At 36.9% G+C, this 18,388-nt stretch overlaps 1 protein-coding gene across 6 annotated transcripts in view; it reads left to right on the top strand.

The window, feature by feature from the left end:
• Nucleotides 1–18,388, top strand: part of sdk2b (sidekick cell adhesion molecule 2b) — a 292,476-nt gene that overhangs the window by 190,232 nt on the left and 83,856 nt on the right. For all 6 annotated transcript variants that reach the window (XM_037980904.1, XM_017438659.3, XM_017438689.3 and 3 more), the window contains one exon: nt 5,272–5,431. In XM_037980904.1, coding sequence (XP_037836832.1) covers nt 5,272–5,431 — 160 coding nt within the window. The remainder of the gene's footprint in view (nt 1–5,271; nt 5,432–18,388) is intronic.

An 18,388-nucleotide genomic window follows, 5' to 3' on the forward strand; every position in this document is an offset into this window, starting at 1 on the left:
GCATTTGTACCTGGCACTCTTCTCATTAATGAGGGAGCTGATTTAATAGACTGTGTAGGACAGACATAGTTGTGCACAGGCACACAAACCCAACATGTCCCATCTTTGAGCCGACCTGGGCCATGGCCCCTGGAAGAATCCTCCGGTGTGGGCTGAGCTGCATGCAAATGAGGGGCCACTAAAACATTATAATCCCACTGTATACAGGAAGCACACAGCTAAAAAAAAGAGTGAGCTTTAGTTTCAGCATATTTTAGGGTTTTTGTTCAAATAATTATATTCTCAATGTACTGCACTGACTATTGTACAAGTAGATCTGGATAAAGTGTTTATAAAGTTATTTTTATCGGTGTTGATCAGATGTTTGGTGTGTTTTACACAAACCCAACATCATCCTTCATTTCTTTATATTTTGCTTCCAAGAAGTCAAAATTTATTGTCATATTTTATAGAGCAATGTCTATCCAGGCTTTTTAAAATATCTTGCACAATTTTCCTTTGGACCTTTGACTCCATTTTCAGAGGAGTTTAGCGTCCAAAGAGCTATTAGATGAAACCATATTATACCATAGATAATCATCTGAAGGATAATGCATCTGAATTTGCTGAATTAGTTCATATTTCCTGAAGATATAACATTCAGATAAAGTTAATCTGCTGTGAATGGTTATTTTAGGCAAGGTACCTTGTTTTTGTTGTTGTTGTTTTGTTTTTTAAGTACATGCTACACAATATGCTGTCATAGTCGAGAGCTGGACTGAAAATAAGTGAAAAAGCATCCAAAGTTTTTAAAGACCTTAATAACCCTTAACTAACCAGGCAAGTCCCATTGAAATCACAGATCTCTTCTTTTAAGGAAGGCCACGGCCTGAAGGCAGCCTAACATGCATGTTTTTAGACCTTGAAAAAGCATGGAGAACTACTGATAAAGACCACTTCAAGTCCGGCTCCTTGAAGGGAAATGGTAAAGAAAATTAGTGCTCAGTTATTTCAAGTAACATTGTCTTCTTATACTGTCAAGCATTTTTTCTACAGTGTCATGGAAGAATTTACAATTCTTAAAGTAGAAGTAATTAAGTAGTAATTAGTGTTTGATGGTGAAATATAAGAAAACTTGTATCGTAGCATTTTTGGTTTTATTGGTTTTGCTTGTATTAATATCTTTATATTTAACATATTTAACAGTACTAGTAGTATATATTTTACAGAGAAACTTCTCTCTATATCACTGTTTTCTTGTCTGTTTGTCATTTATTCACACCAAAGTATTTAAGCATTCCAGTAGCTGTTAATGAGATTCTTATTTGTCACGTTGATTATATTTTCCCCCTATGGTGCAGCATTTTATTTGCTTAGTTGATATTTTCTTGTCGATTTCTATCTCTGTAAGAACAAAACAATGGTGATGGGATTCCAGCAACTAGGCACGAGTTGTTGCTCTTTCACTTGGCCATTTGCAAAGATAAATTTTCCACCTGTTTGAATGACTGACATGAAAACCTGTCAGATGAGAATGTTTTAGAGCAGCAAAGACTCAGGTTCCCTGTAACCTTATAGTCAGCCTAACTATGGCATAAAGTCAGGAGAAATGTGGCGCTGCAGAGCATCAGCTGACTAAATAACTCTGAACAGCATGTGAGTGAATAAATAGTGAATTTGTAGTTGTTTTCTGGTTACCTGGTCTGTCTGTCTGTGAATAGTTTTGTCACATCCTGGTTTTATTTTCTTATACACTAAATGACAAGGTGTGGTGAATGTGTCCGTGAACTAAATGTTCCTGGCAAAAGGCTTTCATTATGTTCACTACAGTTGGAAACAGAATTTGACTTTTCAAAAATGAACCTTTTTTACTCTTTTGATGAACGTTAAAATTACAGTATTTAGCTGTGAATTGTTGGTTATCATTTGCCTTTTTCCAAGTGTTAAGTCCACCATTGAATTAGGTTTTTGATAACAGTGAGAAACTCTCATGGACTTCCCAGTGAGAAGGTCCACTGAGATATTAATCAGAAATCAATGTTCTCTTTGGCCTCACACCTTCCTGTTTGTGGGTGATACAGTATTTGCTTGTTTTTTTTTTTGCATACTTGTCTCTCGTTTCTTTCCTCCTTCCACTCCTGCTCCTCACCTCATGCTTTTTATCTTCACATTTATGAATAAAGTGCACACCGCCAGGGAAACATTAGTCTCAGCCATGTCTCAGGCTCCCAGATTTTGAGACTCTCTTCTTCTGTGTCAGGCATAGCATTAACCCACATTGCTCAGGAGAGACCCAGACATTTACACTCGGATTCTATTTTATATTTAAGCTCTATTTTACATCAATGAACCTTTTCTGCCTGCTACAGTCCTCTCTTATATAATGTTTTAGCTCATTTTGTTATTTTTCAGTCTGTTTATTTTTCCTATGGTTCATTGTGTATTCTCTCTTTGCACTGACAGACTTTACTTCGCAGTGTGACTTTTTGATTAGTTGTATCCATGTTTTGGCTTGGATGTTTTTCAGTCTGCTGTGTGGAGGCTTTCTTCATGTTTGACTAGCTTTAGGGATCAAAATGTACCAGAACAGAGCTCAGCCAGAATGGCAAGGGGCCCAATTTTGGACTTGGAAACACAAGGTAGTGATACGAGTTGGATCTGATGGGTCAATACTTTGTGGTATTTTTATGGAGTCTCCTCCATCTTCTTGTTGTCGTTATAAATATTTATTCTTACAGCCGAGCCTACATTTTGATGCCAGATCAGGTTATCAAAAGTAAGAAGTGAAACCAAAGAGCATCTGATAAATATTCATCTAGAAGAGGCAGAAATTTATGAATATTCTGTATTGCCTTATTGAGCTAAATATAATTTTGAACCCTAAGCAACCACTTTTTATATTCGTAGTTTCCTTTGCTATTCCTCATTTTGTCTTTGTATATGCCATCCCACTTCACTCAGGGCAAGGGGTTTATTTGCTTAGTTGTTCTCAAACGTGATAATTTATCTGGATGCTTTACAACTTCTCTTGAGGATCTACAAAGGAACAGAATATAAAAGAATAGAAAGATACTTTATTGATCTGTGGAGGGAAATCAGATTTGCAATACACAAATGTCTAAAAAAGCAGAAGATATAAGAGTATGTACAAGGCAAATTAAAAGTTTAAAATGAAGAAAACTATAAAATGATAATGGCCAGCAACTCTCAGCAGTATAAGAAAAATACATCTGCAAATATTTAATTGTTCAAAAATGACTCCATTTTCAAAAGACCTGAACGTAAAGATGTTATAGCTCCTTTACATCTAAACCATTGATGCTTTATTTTTATAGTATACAGTTTCAAAATAAATCACAAGTTTTATTCTAAGAGTGTCAATTTTGCATCCAGAATTTGTTTGTATTCTATTTCAGTATTTCCTCCACCAAACTATGATAGTTCTATCTCCATGCCTGACAGTTCAAGAGAATATACATCTTGTTAAATGGTTTCCGACGTTGGTTTTGCTCCTGGTTAACTCTTGCTTTGTGTTCAGTTCATAGTTTCCTCATTTACAGTTTTATTTTGTTTTGGCATTTTCTTTGTACATTGCCATTATTTTGGTTTCCTGATGTATTTTAATTCACTTGATTTTTACCATGAGTTAACACCTGCCCTTGTTAGTCTTATGTTCCTTGGTATATATTTAGTTTCCTATTAGGAGCCACACCTGTGTTTTCGTGATGTCTCATGATCTGCAATATTTTGCTTTTTCTTTCAGGACTTCCTATGCCTTTGGTTTAGTATTAAATTGGACCATGCCCTGTGTGCCTGCATTTAGGTCCTTCTACCACAATTCACAAGACTATTTTAAGATTTTTTGTCTCTCTCTTGCATTTCCAAACTTGACTTTGCTCATTGCAGCCAAAAAAATTGCATTTTGTTCATTTTTATCATCCTACATGGCTTGTTTTTAAAGTACACAGGCCTCTTTTAGTTGTGATTTGCAATCTTGAGGCTCAAATTTATTGTAAGGAATAATAAGCTCATCACCTGTCTATAATGTTCTTATCCTTTGGTATTTGGGCTAAAATAGTACAAATACAGCCAATATTCTCTGCAACATAAGTTTTTATCAAACATTTAAAATGGTGTTCATCCTAAAAGTGACTCTGAACACAACTGTCCACTTAAAATCCTTCACATTAAGAAACTTTGAATGCTCTTGCACAATGTGTACAACTGGAAGATAACATAAAGTATACCACAAAATAATAAAGAAGTGAAATTAAGTTATTTCTTCCAGATGTAGTACGTCTGAAACCCTGACTGAAAGAGAAAAGCTTATTAATTTTTCTTTGTCCCTCATTTTGTTTTACTTTCATCCCCTATTTTCCTTCACATCCCTTCACTCTGATCCGTCTACCTCCACTGAATTTGTCGAGCCCAGATAGAGGAACAAAATATCAGCACAATAGATCATTTTGACAGTTTAATTTCAAAGCCTGATTATCAGTCAATTTGATAATTATATTATCCAACCATCCAATTAATGTGTTCTATATTTACAATGATGATCAAGTAAGCTCTCCATTTTTACATCGTTTATAAAGGGTGAGATATTGGAAACACAAAGAACTTTGACAGTTTGCCTCTCAGCCTCCTTGATGAAGATATAAAAATCAGTGTTGCCACGTTTAGTATGTGCATCACCCTCCAGAGAGGTTCTCACTGGTGTCCTTCTATCCATTCCTTCACACTCCGCAGAGCATGTTCAGGAGTCGCAGCGAGAGCAAAAGACAGAGCGAAACGGAGCGAGGGTGAACGAATGATGAAAGGATTTTACGCCTCCTCCTTGGCTTCGCTCCTCTCCTGTCTGCTCTGTGTGGCTCGGAGGAAAGTGTTGCGCCGTGCCAATGAGTTACTGACACACAAACACACAGAGCGCAGGACCGGTCCTTCATGACTTGATGCCTCGCTCGCTCTTTCCTTCCTGTTAGCCAGGCGTTTTTGACACTCCCAGAACTAGTCAAAAATGTCCAACACAAGCAGCAGCACATCGTAGGGGATTAGCTCCAATGAGACACAGTCGGGAAGGGTTTTTCTTCTGCTGTGTTTACATGCCATCAAATACAGGAAATTTTCTATTAAATTGTAGAACTTGTCTGCAAACGGTCTTTTACGGTCTCATATTTCTATCTACCTTTTTAAACTTGTGCCTCCAGGAGGATGAAAGTGAATGCACTCTATTGTTTAGAAGCCTTGTAAATATTCTTTAAAATATTAAATCTCTGACTCTATTCTTCACAGATGACGTGCCTCCCTATTTCAAGACGGAGCCGGTGCGCAGCCAGCTTCACCTGGAACGTAACAGGCTGGTGCTGACATGTATGGCAGAGGGAAGCTGGCCGCTGGAGTTTAAATGGATCCACAACAACACCGAATTAACGCGCTTTTCACTGGAGTACAGGTGGGTACAAATAAATGACCCCAAGTCCAGTTTATTTGTGTAGCACATTTCAGCGACAAGGCAGTTCAAACTGCTTTACATCATAAAAACACAAAAATAATAAGTCATAAAACAACATACAGTCCGTAGTAAACATTACATATTGTTGAACAACATCTAATTCAGCTTCAGCTTTTTTACAAGCTGTTGAATCTGGGGAACAAAGCCCAGGGAATCATCAATAATAAAACCTAAGTATTTATACTGAGACACAACCTCAATCTGAGTCCCTTGAAAAGTACTAATGGGCTGCATCAACTGTGATTTAGATGTGCTCTTATTATTCAAAAACAACATTATTTTGGATTTCTGAGCTTTAAGTGCTGGCAAGTTATCATTTATCAAAGAGACAAGCAAGCTGAAAAAACACAAAAACTTTTTTTTGAGTTTTTATGTTGTTTTTGTTTTAGCAGAACACATCTAAAACCAGCCCCAACCCTTTTAACATGTTTTCTTTGTCTGGATCAGCCAATAACGGCCCTCTAATATGGGGCAGGTGTAATATGGCACGGCTGTTGTCGAGACTTTTGTTCCTGTTGTTAAGGAGCGTTGCTCCGGACCTCACTTGTTGTTTTCTCCTGATTGGTCAGTGGTCTGTTAGTTGAATTTAAATGCATGTTTGACTCAACCATTTTAAAATGCTCCTTGGAAACAGAAAATGGACGAAGAGTTCAGACTAATTCCCGTTTGTGCGTTTGTAGAAAAACAATTGGAACGGAAACTTTGTGCGTTCCATTTAGATTATTCCGATTACTTTTAGATCTTCTGTGTTGCTGAATATTTTAGATGAATTGTATCTAATATTAAAGTAAAATTGCATCTCCAAGCATTAAACCTTTTTGCTAACTTAAAATTTCAGTAGTTATTCTTCTAGGATGATATGTTGGTGTTACGCTTTCATCAAGCACTTGCCAAATAAATAGTAGCTTTTCTTTTTTCCATTGCCTTTGCCTCACTTCTTCCCCTCTCAGCTCTGTGACCTCCATCACTGTCTCTGGAGAGGCTGCAAACAAGCAAAAGGCATGAATGAGGGTTAGGGCAGGAGATAAACCGTCTTTAATGATAACTGGAAGATCCTAATCATGTGGCAAACATTGCTCTTATCTCGCAGAGCAGTGTGTCTGCACTGAGAGTTTCCACAGCGGTGTAAATGGAGCTCTGGAGGGTAAAAGAAAAGCTTGCTGACACACAGCTGATCTTAGCTGAACTGCTGTGCTCATGTGTGAGGAAGACAATGAATGTGGAAAACAATTGAGGCTGGACATACAAGTAAGGCCAGCCTAGTTGATGGGGCGCCTTTTTCTGGAGGCAGATAAGAGCAGATTGGAAGCGGCCACAGGGCGGGAAGGGCAGCAGTGACACACAGATGCCAGAACAATTGATCGGGATGGACTGTACTCGAGGATGCCCCTGTCTGCTACAGCTTTTGTGCCCTTTTCACTGTATTATTAGGTGAATGGTGAAGTCACAGGTTGGGTTATTACACAAGCAGTCAAACAACACAAAGGTATATTAAATATATGCTTTGACCTTATTGTTGCGTAAAAATGTGTAAAAAGGAAGGGTTTGATTATTTTAATGTAGTCAGTATCTTACCTGAATTAGACAGCAGTCAGAGTGATTTCAGTTTGAAGATATTTTTCTGGAATCACGATATCTTTTCAGAGCTGCATCATCTGAAACAATGCAACTTAAATGTTTCTAAGAAATTTGGAATAACACCATCTTAAACACTTTTCCATGATGCTTTTATTCAAATTTGTCTCTATTTTTTAAATAAGCATCAGTGTTTTATGAATTTCTAGCACAAAAGGGAGGGTCTTTCAGCAGATCAACTATTATTGAATATTTTGTTCTTCTAATCCCAAAAAAAAAACAGTTCTTGTAATAGTTAAGTTGATTTTATTGAGCTTTATATACAACTCCAGTGCTGGAGATTATAGCTTTCATTTATCCCTAATTATCTTTGGCTGAATTTAAACTGTATTTGACATAAACATATTTTGTCCCATAACTTTATACAACATGTAAATAAATGGAAATATAAAAGAGACACAACTCAAGTCTGCAAATCATATATAAAATGCCAGAAAGCCCCAGCTGAAATACAGATATTAAATATTAATATTTATAATCTATATCAATAATTATATCTACACACATATTTATATACTTGGAGTTCTGTACTGGCACAGAGAAACATGAAATGAGACAGTTTTGTTTATGGAATAAGATTTGTAAATAAAAAAAAAAAAATTAAAGTTGTTTGACATGAACATGAATGCATAAATGCAAAAAACATTAAATAAATTGGTCAATCTGCTTAGAAAGTTAGAATTCTTGCAGATTGTAAAAAATCTGACATTTTTCTGTTTAGCTGTTAGCATCACTCTTTTCAGTTCACAGAGCTGATAACCTACTGATCACTGCAGACAAAATACGAACTCATAAATACTTCAGAGCCACAAACCCAGTTTAAATTAAATGAACCACCTTTAATCAAAAGTCAACCCCAGCTTTTGTCAAGTCACTTTATATTTAGTCAAACACCTTTTTTTTCTTGTTTAACTTCCATCCCATTGCCTCGATTTATTGTGTGCTTCATGACTACCAAAGCAACTTCCTTCATGCAAAGTGACATTGTGTGCTTGTGTTGTTTGCCTGCACACTCCTCCTCATTCCTTAAGTTTCTGTGTGCCAGGAAAGGATTTGAGCAGAGCGGACCCCCATATTAATGAGGTTATGGATAAGGTCCCAGTGCTGAGTGCTGCTTTAAATATTGACACCGTGCGACTTGACCTTGTGTCCTCTGGCAGGCGATCAATACTGCAAGGCCTGCGTGGGCATTATTATTCAACATGTAGGTGTGTGTGAGAGTGAGAAAGACAGACTGTTTTAGAAGAAGGAAGCGATCTGAGCCGTTTTAGTGATCTGCTGTTAGGAGTGCTGTTCTCGGGAGAGTCCAGGCTCAGCATCGACTGCTGCCACTTAATATAAACACCTTCAGAGTATCTGCACAACATTTAGCCAAAAACCTGCTGCTTTGGCTCCCCCCATACCAAATTATAATTCAGCTTTTTCAGAAAATGAATTCAATGCAGTTAAGTGTTTCAGAACATTTCAACCAGAAAACATATCCAGCACAATGCTTTAGTTGATCAATTAGTCTATAAATACACAACAAAATACCACAGTCTTCTATTGGCCAAAACCTCAGGGGTAAGTACCTGGCACTCCACCCGTCTTTATGCTGCCAATTACCCTAGAAACTTAATTAAGATAGTTAATTATTAATCAAACCTTGAGAGTCGTTTTTGTCAATTGTTTTTTTGTTGTTTTTGTTGTTTTTTTTTTTTTTTTTTTTTTTTTTTTTTTTTTTTTTTTTTTTTTTTTTTGGCTAATTTGCTGCAGTCAGAGGTCTGTTTGCTGGAACAAGAAACTATTTTTTTTTTTTTTCAGTTTTAGTTCATTATTAGGCAGAAAAAGAAATCTTGAACAGTTTTACAGAAGTGGAAAAGAACAAATGCAATGTAATCAACCGTCACTAACTGAAAGCGAGGGGAAAAGCATGATGGAGGAGGCATGACAGCCACAGCAGAACCAGATCACGTTGATAGACTTTTTGATCTTTATCTCTATGCTTATTCTCCCTTGTTGTTGTCAGTTTTTGAGGAGAGAAAATTAGTTTTTTTCCCCCCTCGCTCTACTTTCACAACAAAAGAGCTTTCTCTGGCTTTTAACTATCATTAAAAAAGTATAACAACAAAATCCAGAAAATGAGATTATTAGATGACATTTTGACAGCCGGAGTAATAGAGTGTCACTTTGGTGTCTCCAGTAATAACTTCTCTGTAAAGCATGACGATATGTTCAGAAATAGTCAACTAAGACATCCATACAGTTTGCAAATCAAGCAATAGGCAGGTGTTTCAGGTAAATCTAAAGCTTTTCTGGCAGTCATGTATTTCCTGAAAAGACCCACCCCATCCTCAGTTCCACTCTTCGTACTTTTGATTTCCCTTTCATCCACCCCCTTTGTTCATCATTTCTGCCTCAGTTTAATCCACTTATATGTGAACTACCATCAAGCATCCTAAACAGGTATAATTTCATGGTGGCTTTGAACAAATTAACACAAGTTCAAAACAATATTATTATATGTCTGGGGGGGACAAAATGACAGGCTCAGCTTGCTAACTGGATGGAGTTGAGGGGGAAGCAGGAGAGAAAAGAGAAGTAGATATCAGCATGCGTGTGCATAATATTTTCTGCCTTTTTACCTCATCTGATGAAGTGACACTTAAAACTCAGTCTCACATTTATTTACTGGGTGTTAATGAGTTATAAACTTATTCCGAGACAGAGCACTTTTGCAGATCTGAGTATTAATGTGATCTGTTTCCAGGAGGATTATATCAAGTTTAATTTGAAACACCAAACAATTTCAGCCGTTAAATCAATTCTCAAGAGCCACAAACACAGAACATTATTAAAATGGTTATTTCTTCTCTTTTTGCAGTCTCCATGAAGAACCTAACAGTGTGTACCACGTGGGAGGTTAAAGTGCATGTGGTTAAAGGTTAAAGTGCATCTTTAATGCAACTAGAAGCAAACAGAGCAGCTAATAATAAGACACATTCATTTCATTCATTTTCGTGTTGCTGTATCTCATCTCCATTCTTTTACACTTTCTAGCTGATTTTATGATGTCATTCCTAAGCTACATACTGTACACTTCATCTGTCTGTAAAAATGTCTGTTCTTCAAGACCTTGCATTATGAAGAGAGGTTAAAGAATAAGATATATATTCCAAGTTTACACTAGCATTTTCCAAGCTGAAGACTTTTAGTGTGCGAGGTGTAAACAAAGCCTAACATCCATCTTGTGTGATGTTTAATTATCCTAAATCAGCCGACAGTTGGGCAGACATCGTTTTACTCTAAGAAATCTACTCAGCTGCTAGTGTGGGGTCACATCAGTTCAGTAGGAAGTCCTACAGTGGGGATAGGACAGAATGCGTTGAGACAAATAAATGTATGTGGATAATAACAGGTTTACGGTGCACATTTAGTGCTACCTGAATGCAATCCAATCACTAAGAACTTTTTGATAACAGGTTTGAGAATCCTCTTAATGACCAACAAAATTCAGAATTAGAGGCTGTAAAACTGGATGGAAAACTCTCATACTTATTAAAAGCATTGATTTATAATGTTCAATATGGCTTGGATGACAAATCCCTCCTAAATCTTCTACCAAAGCTATGGGTGGTGTGTTCAACTACAGTGGGGTCACCACCTTGGTCTTAAGGCATCCATGTTAAATATGACATATTTTAGGCCTAAGATGATGTGAAAGTTCTACTTTATTCAGAAATTGTAATTGCAAATAAGCACATGAAAACTGATGTCAATTAAAGACATGCAATTCAGCTGCTCAGTTGATTCAGCTACATCAGAATTTTTGATTCAGCAATTTTTATACTTACTTTGGGAATCCATAAGTTTAAATACTTTTAATTATTGTGTAACTTTTGCTGCCTCTTGGCCAGGGCTGCCTTGAAAAAGAGATTCTTAATCTCAATGGGACTTTCCAGTTTAAATAAAGGTAAAATAAAAATAAATAAAAAATAAAACTTAAATATAAAGGATGGACATTTTTTCCTAACTATACTATGCTATAGCACATTTTCAGTCACTTTCTGAATGAAATGTTCCATTTTGACTTTTGTCAGAAACGCTTCCTCCTTGATTTGTGCTCATTGTTCAAATAAATGGTCCAAAATGAGTACAAGGCCATTGCTCATTCTTTAGGAGTTACAAACTAGCCACGTTTAATACATAGTTATAATATCCTATTTGACTGGCACTTTTTTAAGTTACAATGTCCTTTGCAGGTAAAAATACAGTTGGTTTAAGCAGGTGGAGGTTCTCTACAACAAAGATTGAGTAAAATGTATCAGATACAGGCAAACGCTTTCAGAAAGAAGAATGTTTTAACTGAACTTGTCATGTTTTTTTATTTTTTTTCATGCCAATAAGGGAAAAGAAAAGCTTAAGCTAAAATTAAGACATCTAAGGCAACAAAAAAAGATCTAGTATTTTCTCTTTACTCCATAGATGTTTTCTTTGCAGCTATACATCTTTTAGATCCATAAAAGGCTTTAAAGCAGACTAAATATCCTATAAATACCAATCCTCGAAAGCATTATATGTCTGTCATCTTCTTCTACCTTGTCACTATGTTAACTCTTTTTAGATCAGTGTTATTCCTCCTGGAAGAAGAAGAAAAAAAGAACTTCCAGTCACCAAACTTCAAGCCATCAAACCAGGCCCCGGACACAGTCAGCCAGGCAGCATCTCTCTCTGGATGCCTTAATGGATTCCTGGCCATAACTAAAAAAGTCCATTTTCTGTCTCCCTGGCGTTCTCCTTCACAGCCCCCAGATACAATGATTTATTTATTTTTTTTTACCTTCCTCCCTCACCCTTGCACTCCATCACTTCTTTTTTTCTATGGCTGAGAAGAGTGAGTCAGAAGTCTAAAAATTAACGAGTAGTTTCTTTTATTTTGTGCATCTTTGTTTTAGGAGTGTGTCACTGTGCTGTCAGCAGGTATGGGTCATTCATAGCCAGCCTTATGAAACATTTTTGCTTAGAACCACCCAGTTATATATTACAGTTGACACAATGTTCAAAATACTATGAGGTCTTTTAGTCGTAACACAGCATTTATAGAGTTGTGTATTATGCCCTTTAAATTATTACCTAATAATCAAAGTCTACAGTGACCTAATGATATTTTCAAGTAGGGTTCTGTGAAAAGGTTATAAACAATTAATATCTTGTTATAAAAAGCTCTTTGAATGGACACAGTTTGGAGAAATAGAGCTTAAATCTGACAAGTTTGATGAGCTAAGAGCTAGTCCAAGTGAAACCAAGACCAAAGTGGATTGTTGTTGTCTTAAAGAAACTCCAAACTGAAATGTTTCAGAGCAGTTCATGCTGATGTTGTTTTTTAACGCTTCACATTGCCATAAGATTTAGATTATTCCAGCAAAAGTATTCGGATATTCCACCCAGAAGTACCCTAGGCTCCACCAGGATTGTTTCAGCTAACTGCTGCTGTCTGTGTCTGTTTAAATACCCAGTGAATTCTATATTAATAATAGTATAATCAAAATGTTATGGTATGTGAAGGGTTTATTCAGTTGTGGTTTCATGAACCAATATAAAATCGTGGAGATTGAGGTTGTTTTAAAATGGCAGAAACCCATTTTAGTCTCGACCCTGGTCAGAATAACTGTTAAGGTACCATCTCACTGTTGGAGATTAGTTGGCAACTCAAAACTGTGGGAAAATTGGGCGAAAAGCACAATTTTCAATGCAGTCTCATGTTCAGAATGTTTGCAAGCTGAGTGACCAGCAAACCATGTGGCCACATTTTGAATGGCCAGTTTTTGAAAATCTCTGTCTAATTCTGTCTGCAAGGCTCGCAAAATTGCATTCTTGGTCATGCACATTATTTTGCTGTTCACCATCTGCCTCAACACGTTTTGAACCCACTTTGGTGACCACTCCTACATTTATGATTAAATCTGCTGAAGAACATGTTTGAAATGAAGATAGGTAGATTTTGATCCTGTGCAGGTGTCAAAATACAGCTGTGGTGCTCCTGAGACAGCCCACAACACAATTCAGGTGGGTTTGAGACTGGTTTGAGAGCCCCTCATCAACTCAATCCTAAGAGAAATGTTGTGGCACGAATAGGTTGCACCTATCTGCAACTCATGTAAGGAAGCTGGGAACCCTACGAACGCTGCAAGACATTTTACTGTTGGCATGACATGTCCTATTGCTCTTACAGGTTGTCAGTATCTATATTATAAATCCAATTGTAGAAAAAAAACCTTATGATAAAACAGTAATACTTTGTGAAGATTGTCTTCAGTGAGCAGTTGTCCTTTCTGTAATATCCTCTTTTTATGGAATGTGTGGAGGCTATTCTTCCTGGGGCCCTTAGACAAATTACTCACCATTGATTTCCAGTAGCTTAAGCCAGCAGTCCCCACTACCTGTCATGTTTTCTGTGTGTTAGCTATTAAGATAAAAAAGAGCAGGATCAGAATGAAAACTCATATTTAGAAGCAATCTCAAACACAAGTCGATAAATTTTCAAAAGACATCTAAAAATATGATGAACAATACTCATTTGCTCTCCAGGCAGTGGCTGACTGTATATGTACATGTTCGATTTTCTGCCATGCGCTGTGTTTATCAAACATCTTACATGTTGATTTCATCATTTTAAGCACATGATGGGACAGCAAAAGCGTATAATCATCCCATCAGAATAGTGTTGCACATCCATCTATCATCATCTCGAAAATAAATAAGTAATTAGGCTTTCAAAACTCCTAATTTTCCACTGCACCTGCTTTTGTTTATATGAAAGAAATTGTACAAGCTGTTGAATCAGACATGTGTGCCATTATGTTGTAGAAGAGCTCATTAGCAGAAGTAAATTAGCAACAAAATGTTGTATAAGAGCAAAGACCCTTTTTGTCAACTCCAAACAGTAACTTCAGAATAAAAACAAAGGATGCAGCAGCCTGATTTTTAATCTGATTGCTGGATGATTGCATACTTTAAGTCAGTTTCAAGTGAATTGAGCTGTTTAGCTGAAAGGTTTTGTATTCCTTGGTGAAAATTAAAACTTTTAGGTATAAATGCTTTAAAATACACAATATTTTCTCACCAAAGTATAGTTCAGATTACTTATTTGTTGAATTAAAGTTACTAAAATGTTAAATTAAAAAAAATTGCCTCATTAGATATTTACAATGGGGGTTGGTGCTAAGTAGCTGGTGCTACCCTTGTGTGTATACTTGTGCTCATACTCATAATACTGTTTTGATACCCCAGTACCCAAGACTACTTTTTGACTGTGTGACTTTCACCTCTCAGTGGAGCAATCAGGAGGTAGAGGAGAAACAATGTCAGCGTTAAGGAGGTAGATGTTTTGTTTTGAGTTTGAGCTCCCTGTCCTGATTCACATTCCTTACCATTTTGTGGCAATAATGCACCATAAAGTTGTTTGCTAACTTCCAATAAACACTCGATGAAATACTCTTCACATGGCTATGTGAACCAAGTAATTTCATAGCATTTACAAAACCAACACAATGCTAAGGTCAAAGAGTTTGCTAATAGCAGTGGGAAACTGCAGCCTGCCATGTGTTGCATACGCTCCAGCTGGCAGTGGCAGGCGGACAGAAAATAGTTGGACATTTTAAATATTCCACCTTGACCTATTACCTTGAAGATATTCTGGGGCAACTCAACCAGTCAACTAAGACTACAACAGGATGTACAGAACCACTGAAATAGCACATTCTACATGTTACAATCTCCTAATGAGCAGAAAAGAGTCCTGGGAATATACAGATCTGAGCATGAGCTTCACAACAACCTTATCACTTACCAGTGCATGCTTTTAACAGACTATTGGTTTCCTGACTCAATTTAATGAGTTAACACAAAAATGAGCTCCTGAGATTTACAAAGACAGTTTAAAGTAAAAGGGTAATGGCATTTATTACTAATTTTTTAATTTTTTTTGAAAAGTACTCAAATGTAAGTACTTGTACAGTGTATCCCTAAATGTAACAGCTAAAATACCACTTTAAGTAAAATGTTATTGGAGCTAACCTTGGGGAAATGCATGATGTTGGAATGAGAACATAGTCAGAGTGAACTGCAGCCACCTTCAGTGAAGGATTATAGTTTCACCACTTATCATCTACCATCTCAATCTTTCCCTCCCTCTTTCTACATCTTCCAAGTTTTTCATTATTTCATCCTTTCCACACTCTCCGCCCTCCTCCGTCTCCATCCCTCTTCGAGCCCAGTCCTCCCTTGTTCTTGTGTCCCTCTATCCGTCTCCCTGCCACTCCTCCGTCTAATCATTTCTCCTGAGTGGGGCTAATTAAAGGGGATCTGACGGAGTGCGCTGACCACAGGAACATCAATCAATCTCTGTCCAACACAGCAAGCCCCCCGCTGACTCCCCCAACCTGCTGCCAACACGCACAACTCTGCAAAGGTTAATTGTATTCATTATATAAGGGACAGAGCAAAAGATGGGAGACAACTGATGAGAGAGGATGTTGTCTAAAGTCACCCTGAAGGTTCAGGCTCTTGGGTAAATTCTCTGCAGGCCACAGTTAGGTTAAACTTAGAGCAACAAAACCACCTGTCACCTGTTTACCTCTTAATCTTGTCTACCCAAACCCTTTTTTCCTCACTGTTCCACTCGCACATCCCTCCATCATCTACTCACTTCACTTCCCTTCCATCTACGCATAACACATATACATAATTGTGTTAATTTGGCTGATGAAACGTATGAAAGGAGTCACGCATCATTAATAGAGAATCCTGATTAGTTGATTAAGTCTTAACAGACTTTGGGCCAAAACTCATTTAGTCTCTGGGGTCCAACCTACTCTGCCGTTAATGAGCTTTGATACTGTTCTTTTTTAATGTTATTATGAACAGATTTCAAACACACCCAGCCATTTGTTATCACAGCACTATTTAAATTTTGTAGCAGTAACTTCCAAAGCACCAATGAGGCAGTTTATCACCACATCAGTAACTCAGCATATAAGATGAATCACACAAGTATGTATATGTGGGTGTGTATACGTGCATGTATGTATGAGTGTGTTCATATATATATATATATATATATATATATATATATATATATATATATATACGCACCATACACAGTGTCCAGATATTTGTCTATTTTAGCCGGTTTCAGTTTGGAGGAAGAGATTGATGTTTTGTTTTCATCAGCTGTGACTGATGTTTCTGTCATTGCAAAAGCTGTAGAATAATTGATGGAGCAGTTAACTGTATTTTTTGAACAATAAATAAAAGAAAAATGGATTTAGCGTGAAGGTTTCCATGTATACATAATAATACTTACCCCATTCTGATTGTCACGGGATAATGTTGGTTCTCTTAGTGGGAGAACTTGCTGCCATTGAGAACAGCAACTGTTAAACCTGTTAAACTGTTCATGCAACTATCTTAATAGACATTTTTACACATATTACTTTCACATGGGACATTTATAGTTATTATAGTCAATTTCTCAAGCAAACTATGTTTGTATTGCAATGATAACTGTGTGCATGTTGCTTGCTAAACATTTTTAGTCAGTCAGGAGTTCAATTTCTCTGACTAAAAGTCACAATATCATAGTCCATATATATGCTTTCTTATCCCTTCAATAAAAAGTTTTTATACAACTGCTACAACAATGTTTTTATTATTAGTTCTCCGGGCATTAATTCAATTCAATTTCAATTCAGTTTATTTATGTAGCACCAAGTCACAACAAAAGTTGTCTCTCAGGGCACTGTACAAAAACATGCACATACATTACAAAAAGCCAACTGGTAAAAGTTATCTATCTAAGGAAGCCAGCAGATTGTGTTGACTCTTCACTTCATCGCAGTCTCCCATCCTGAGCAGCACATTGGCAACAGTGGACTGTTGTTAGACTGACCAAACTGTCACGACAAATCTAGCCTTTGTGCAAACAATTAGGTGTAGTGAGGAAGACAGAAAACTGAAACAAAATAAAATAAAATTCTGAAAATCTAATTTTGTGATATACTTTGTGGATACAACTAATATTAGGAACCCTGTTAGAAATTTTTACCCTTACCAAACCTTTGAAACCTTGAGGAACACAAACAGGTGGCCTCATCATCCACAGCATTGAACGACTGCAGTTAACTCACTAAAATCAGCCTTTTAAACATAACTATCTTCCTGAGTCCTTTGAATTGGTTTCAGAGGTCTGAAACCAGACGGTTGGTAAGTTATGATGCCCTGATGTCCCTTTTACATGTGAGTGGCAAAGCCAACCAACAGGTGGCTGCTGTGAATAGGTCGTTCATCTTGTTCTTGGAATTCTGGCCAGGAACTGAGTTTTCTGACACATACATGGTACAAACAGACTGATGCCAAAATCAAATGTGAGCTGAGTGGTAATGAAAGTCATGTGTTTTTACTCCATGATTTAACCACCAGCATCAAAACACTAAATGAACAGACATCTTTTGCAACATGGTTCGCTGAGTTGACTTTACATCTACACAGCAGCGGAAGTTGCTCTGTTGGCTACTTGCTAAATGTTGTTTTTCCTTTGTCTTTTAATCATCTGTATATTTGAACACAAAGTGACAAAGTTCCTACTTGAAAGTAGAATTTCTGTCAGCCTGATAAGAATTTCAAAACACATCCTAGTTCTCAGAGAGTCTTGTCAATAAAATATTTAGTTAATTTTTCTGTATATAGCCCCTAAAAAGTGATAAAAATAAAGGAGGAAATGGGATTGATCTTGTTTTTAATCACCTAACGCCAAAGGCAAAAGACAATGTTTTTGCCCATCTGTGTGTGTGTTTCAATGACGTTGGCTCAATAAAAGAGGAAGCTTACGCCCAATCATTTTTAATCTATTTATATACATCCGAATTTATTGCAAACACTCTTAAAAGGTTTCTTCTCACTTTCATTAAAGGCTCTCAACACTCATCATTGAAATGTTCAGAAAGAAAAAGTGAAAATGTAAAACCTTGTCAAACTAACTGTACATTGTTGCTATAAACCTTTGCATCATATTACTGAAGATTATGCATCGACCATCTATTTCCAACAGCTTAAGACAGTGAGCCCACTCCTGCAGGCAGCGGTTTCACCTCCTGCAAGAAGTCTTTATTTTGACAAGGTTGTGCCATGCTCGAGCGAGTTTCAAATTAAACATGTACATCTCACTGTTAGCTAATTCACAACTTCTGTTATGCTGCCATCTGAAAAAGCCACCAGAGAGACTCA

The sequence above is a fragment of the Kryptolebias marmoratus genome, linkage group LG17 (assembly GCF_001649575.2).
Source record: "Kryptolebias marmoratus isolate JLee-2015 linkage group LG17, ASM164957v2, whole genome shotgun sequence".
Lineage (NCBI taxonomy): Eukaryota > Metazoa > Chordata > Actinopteri > Cyprinodontiformes > Rivulidae > Kryptolebias > Kryptolebias marmoratus.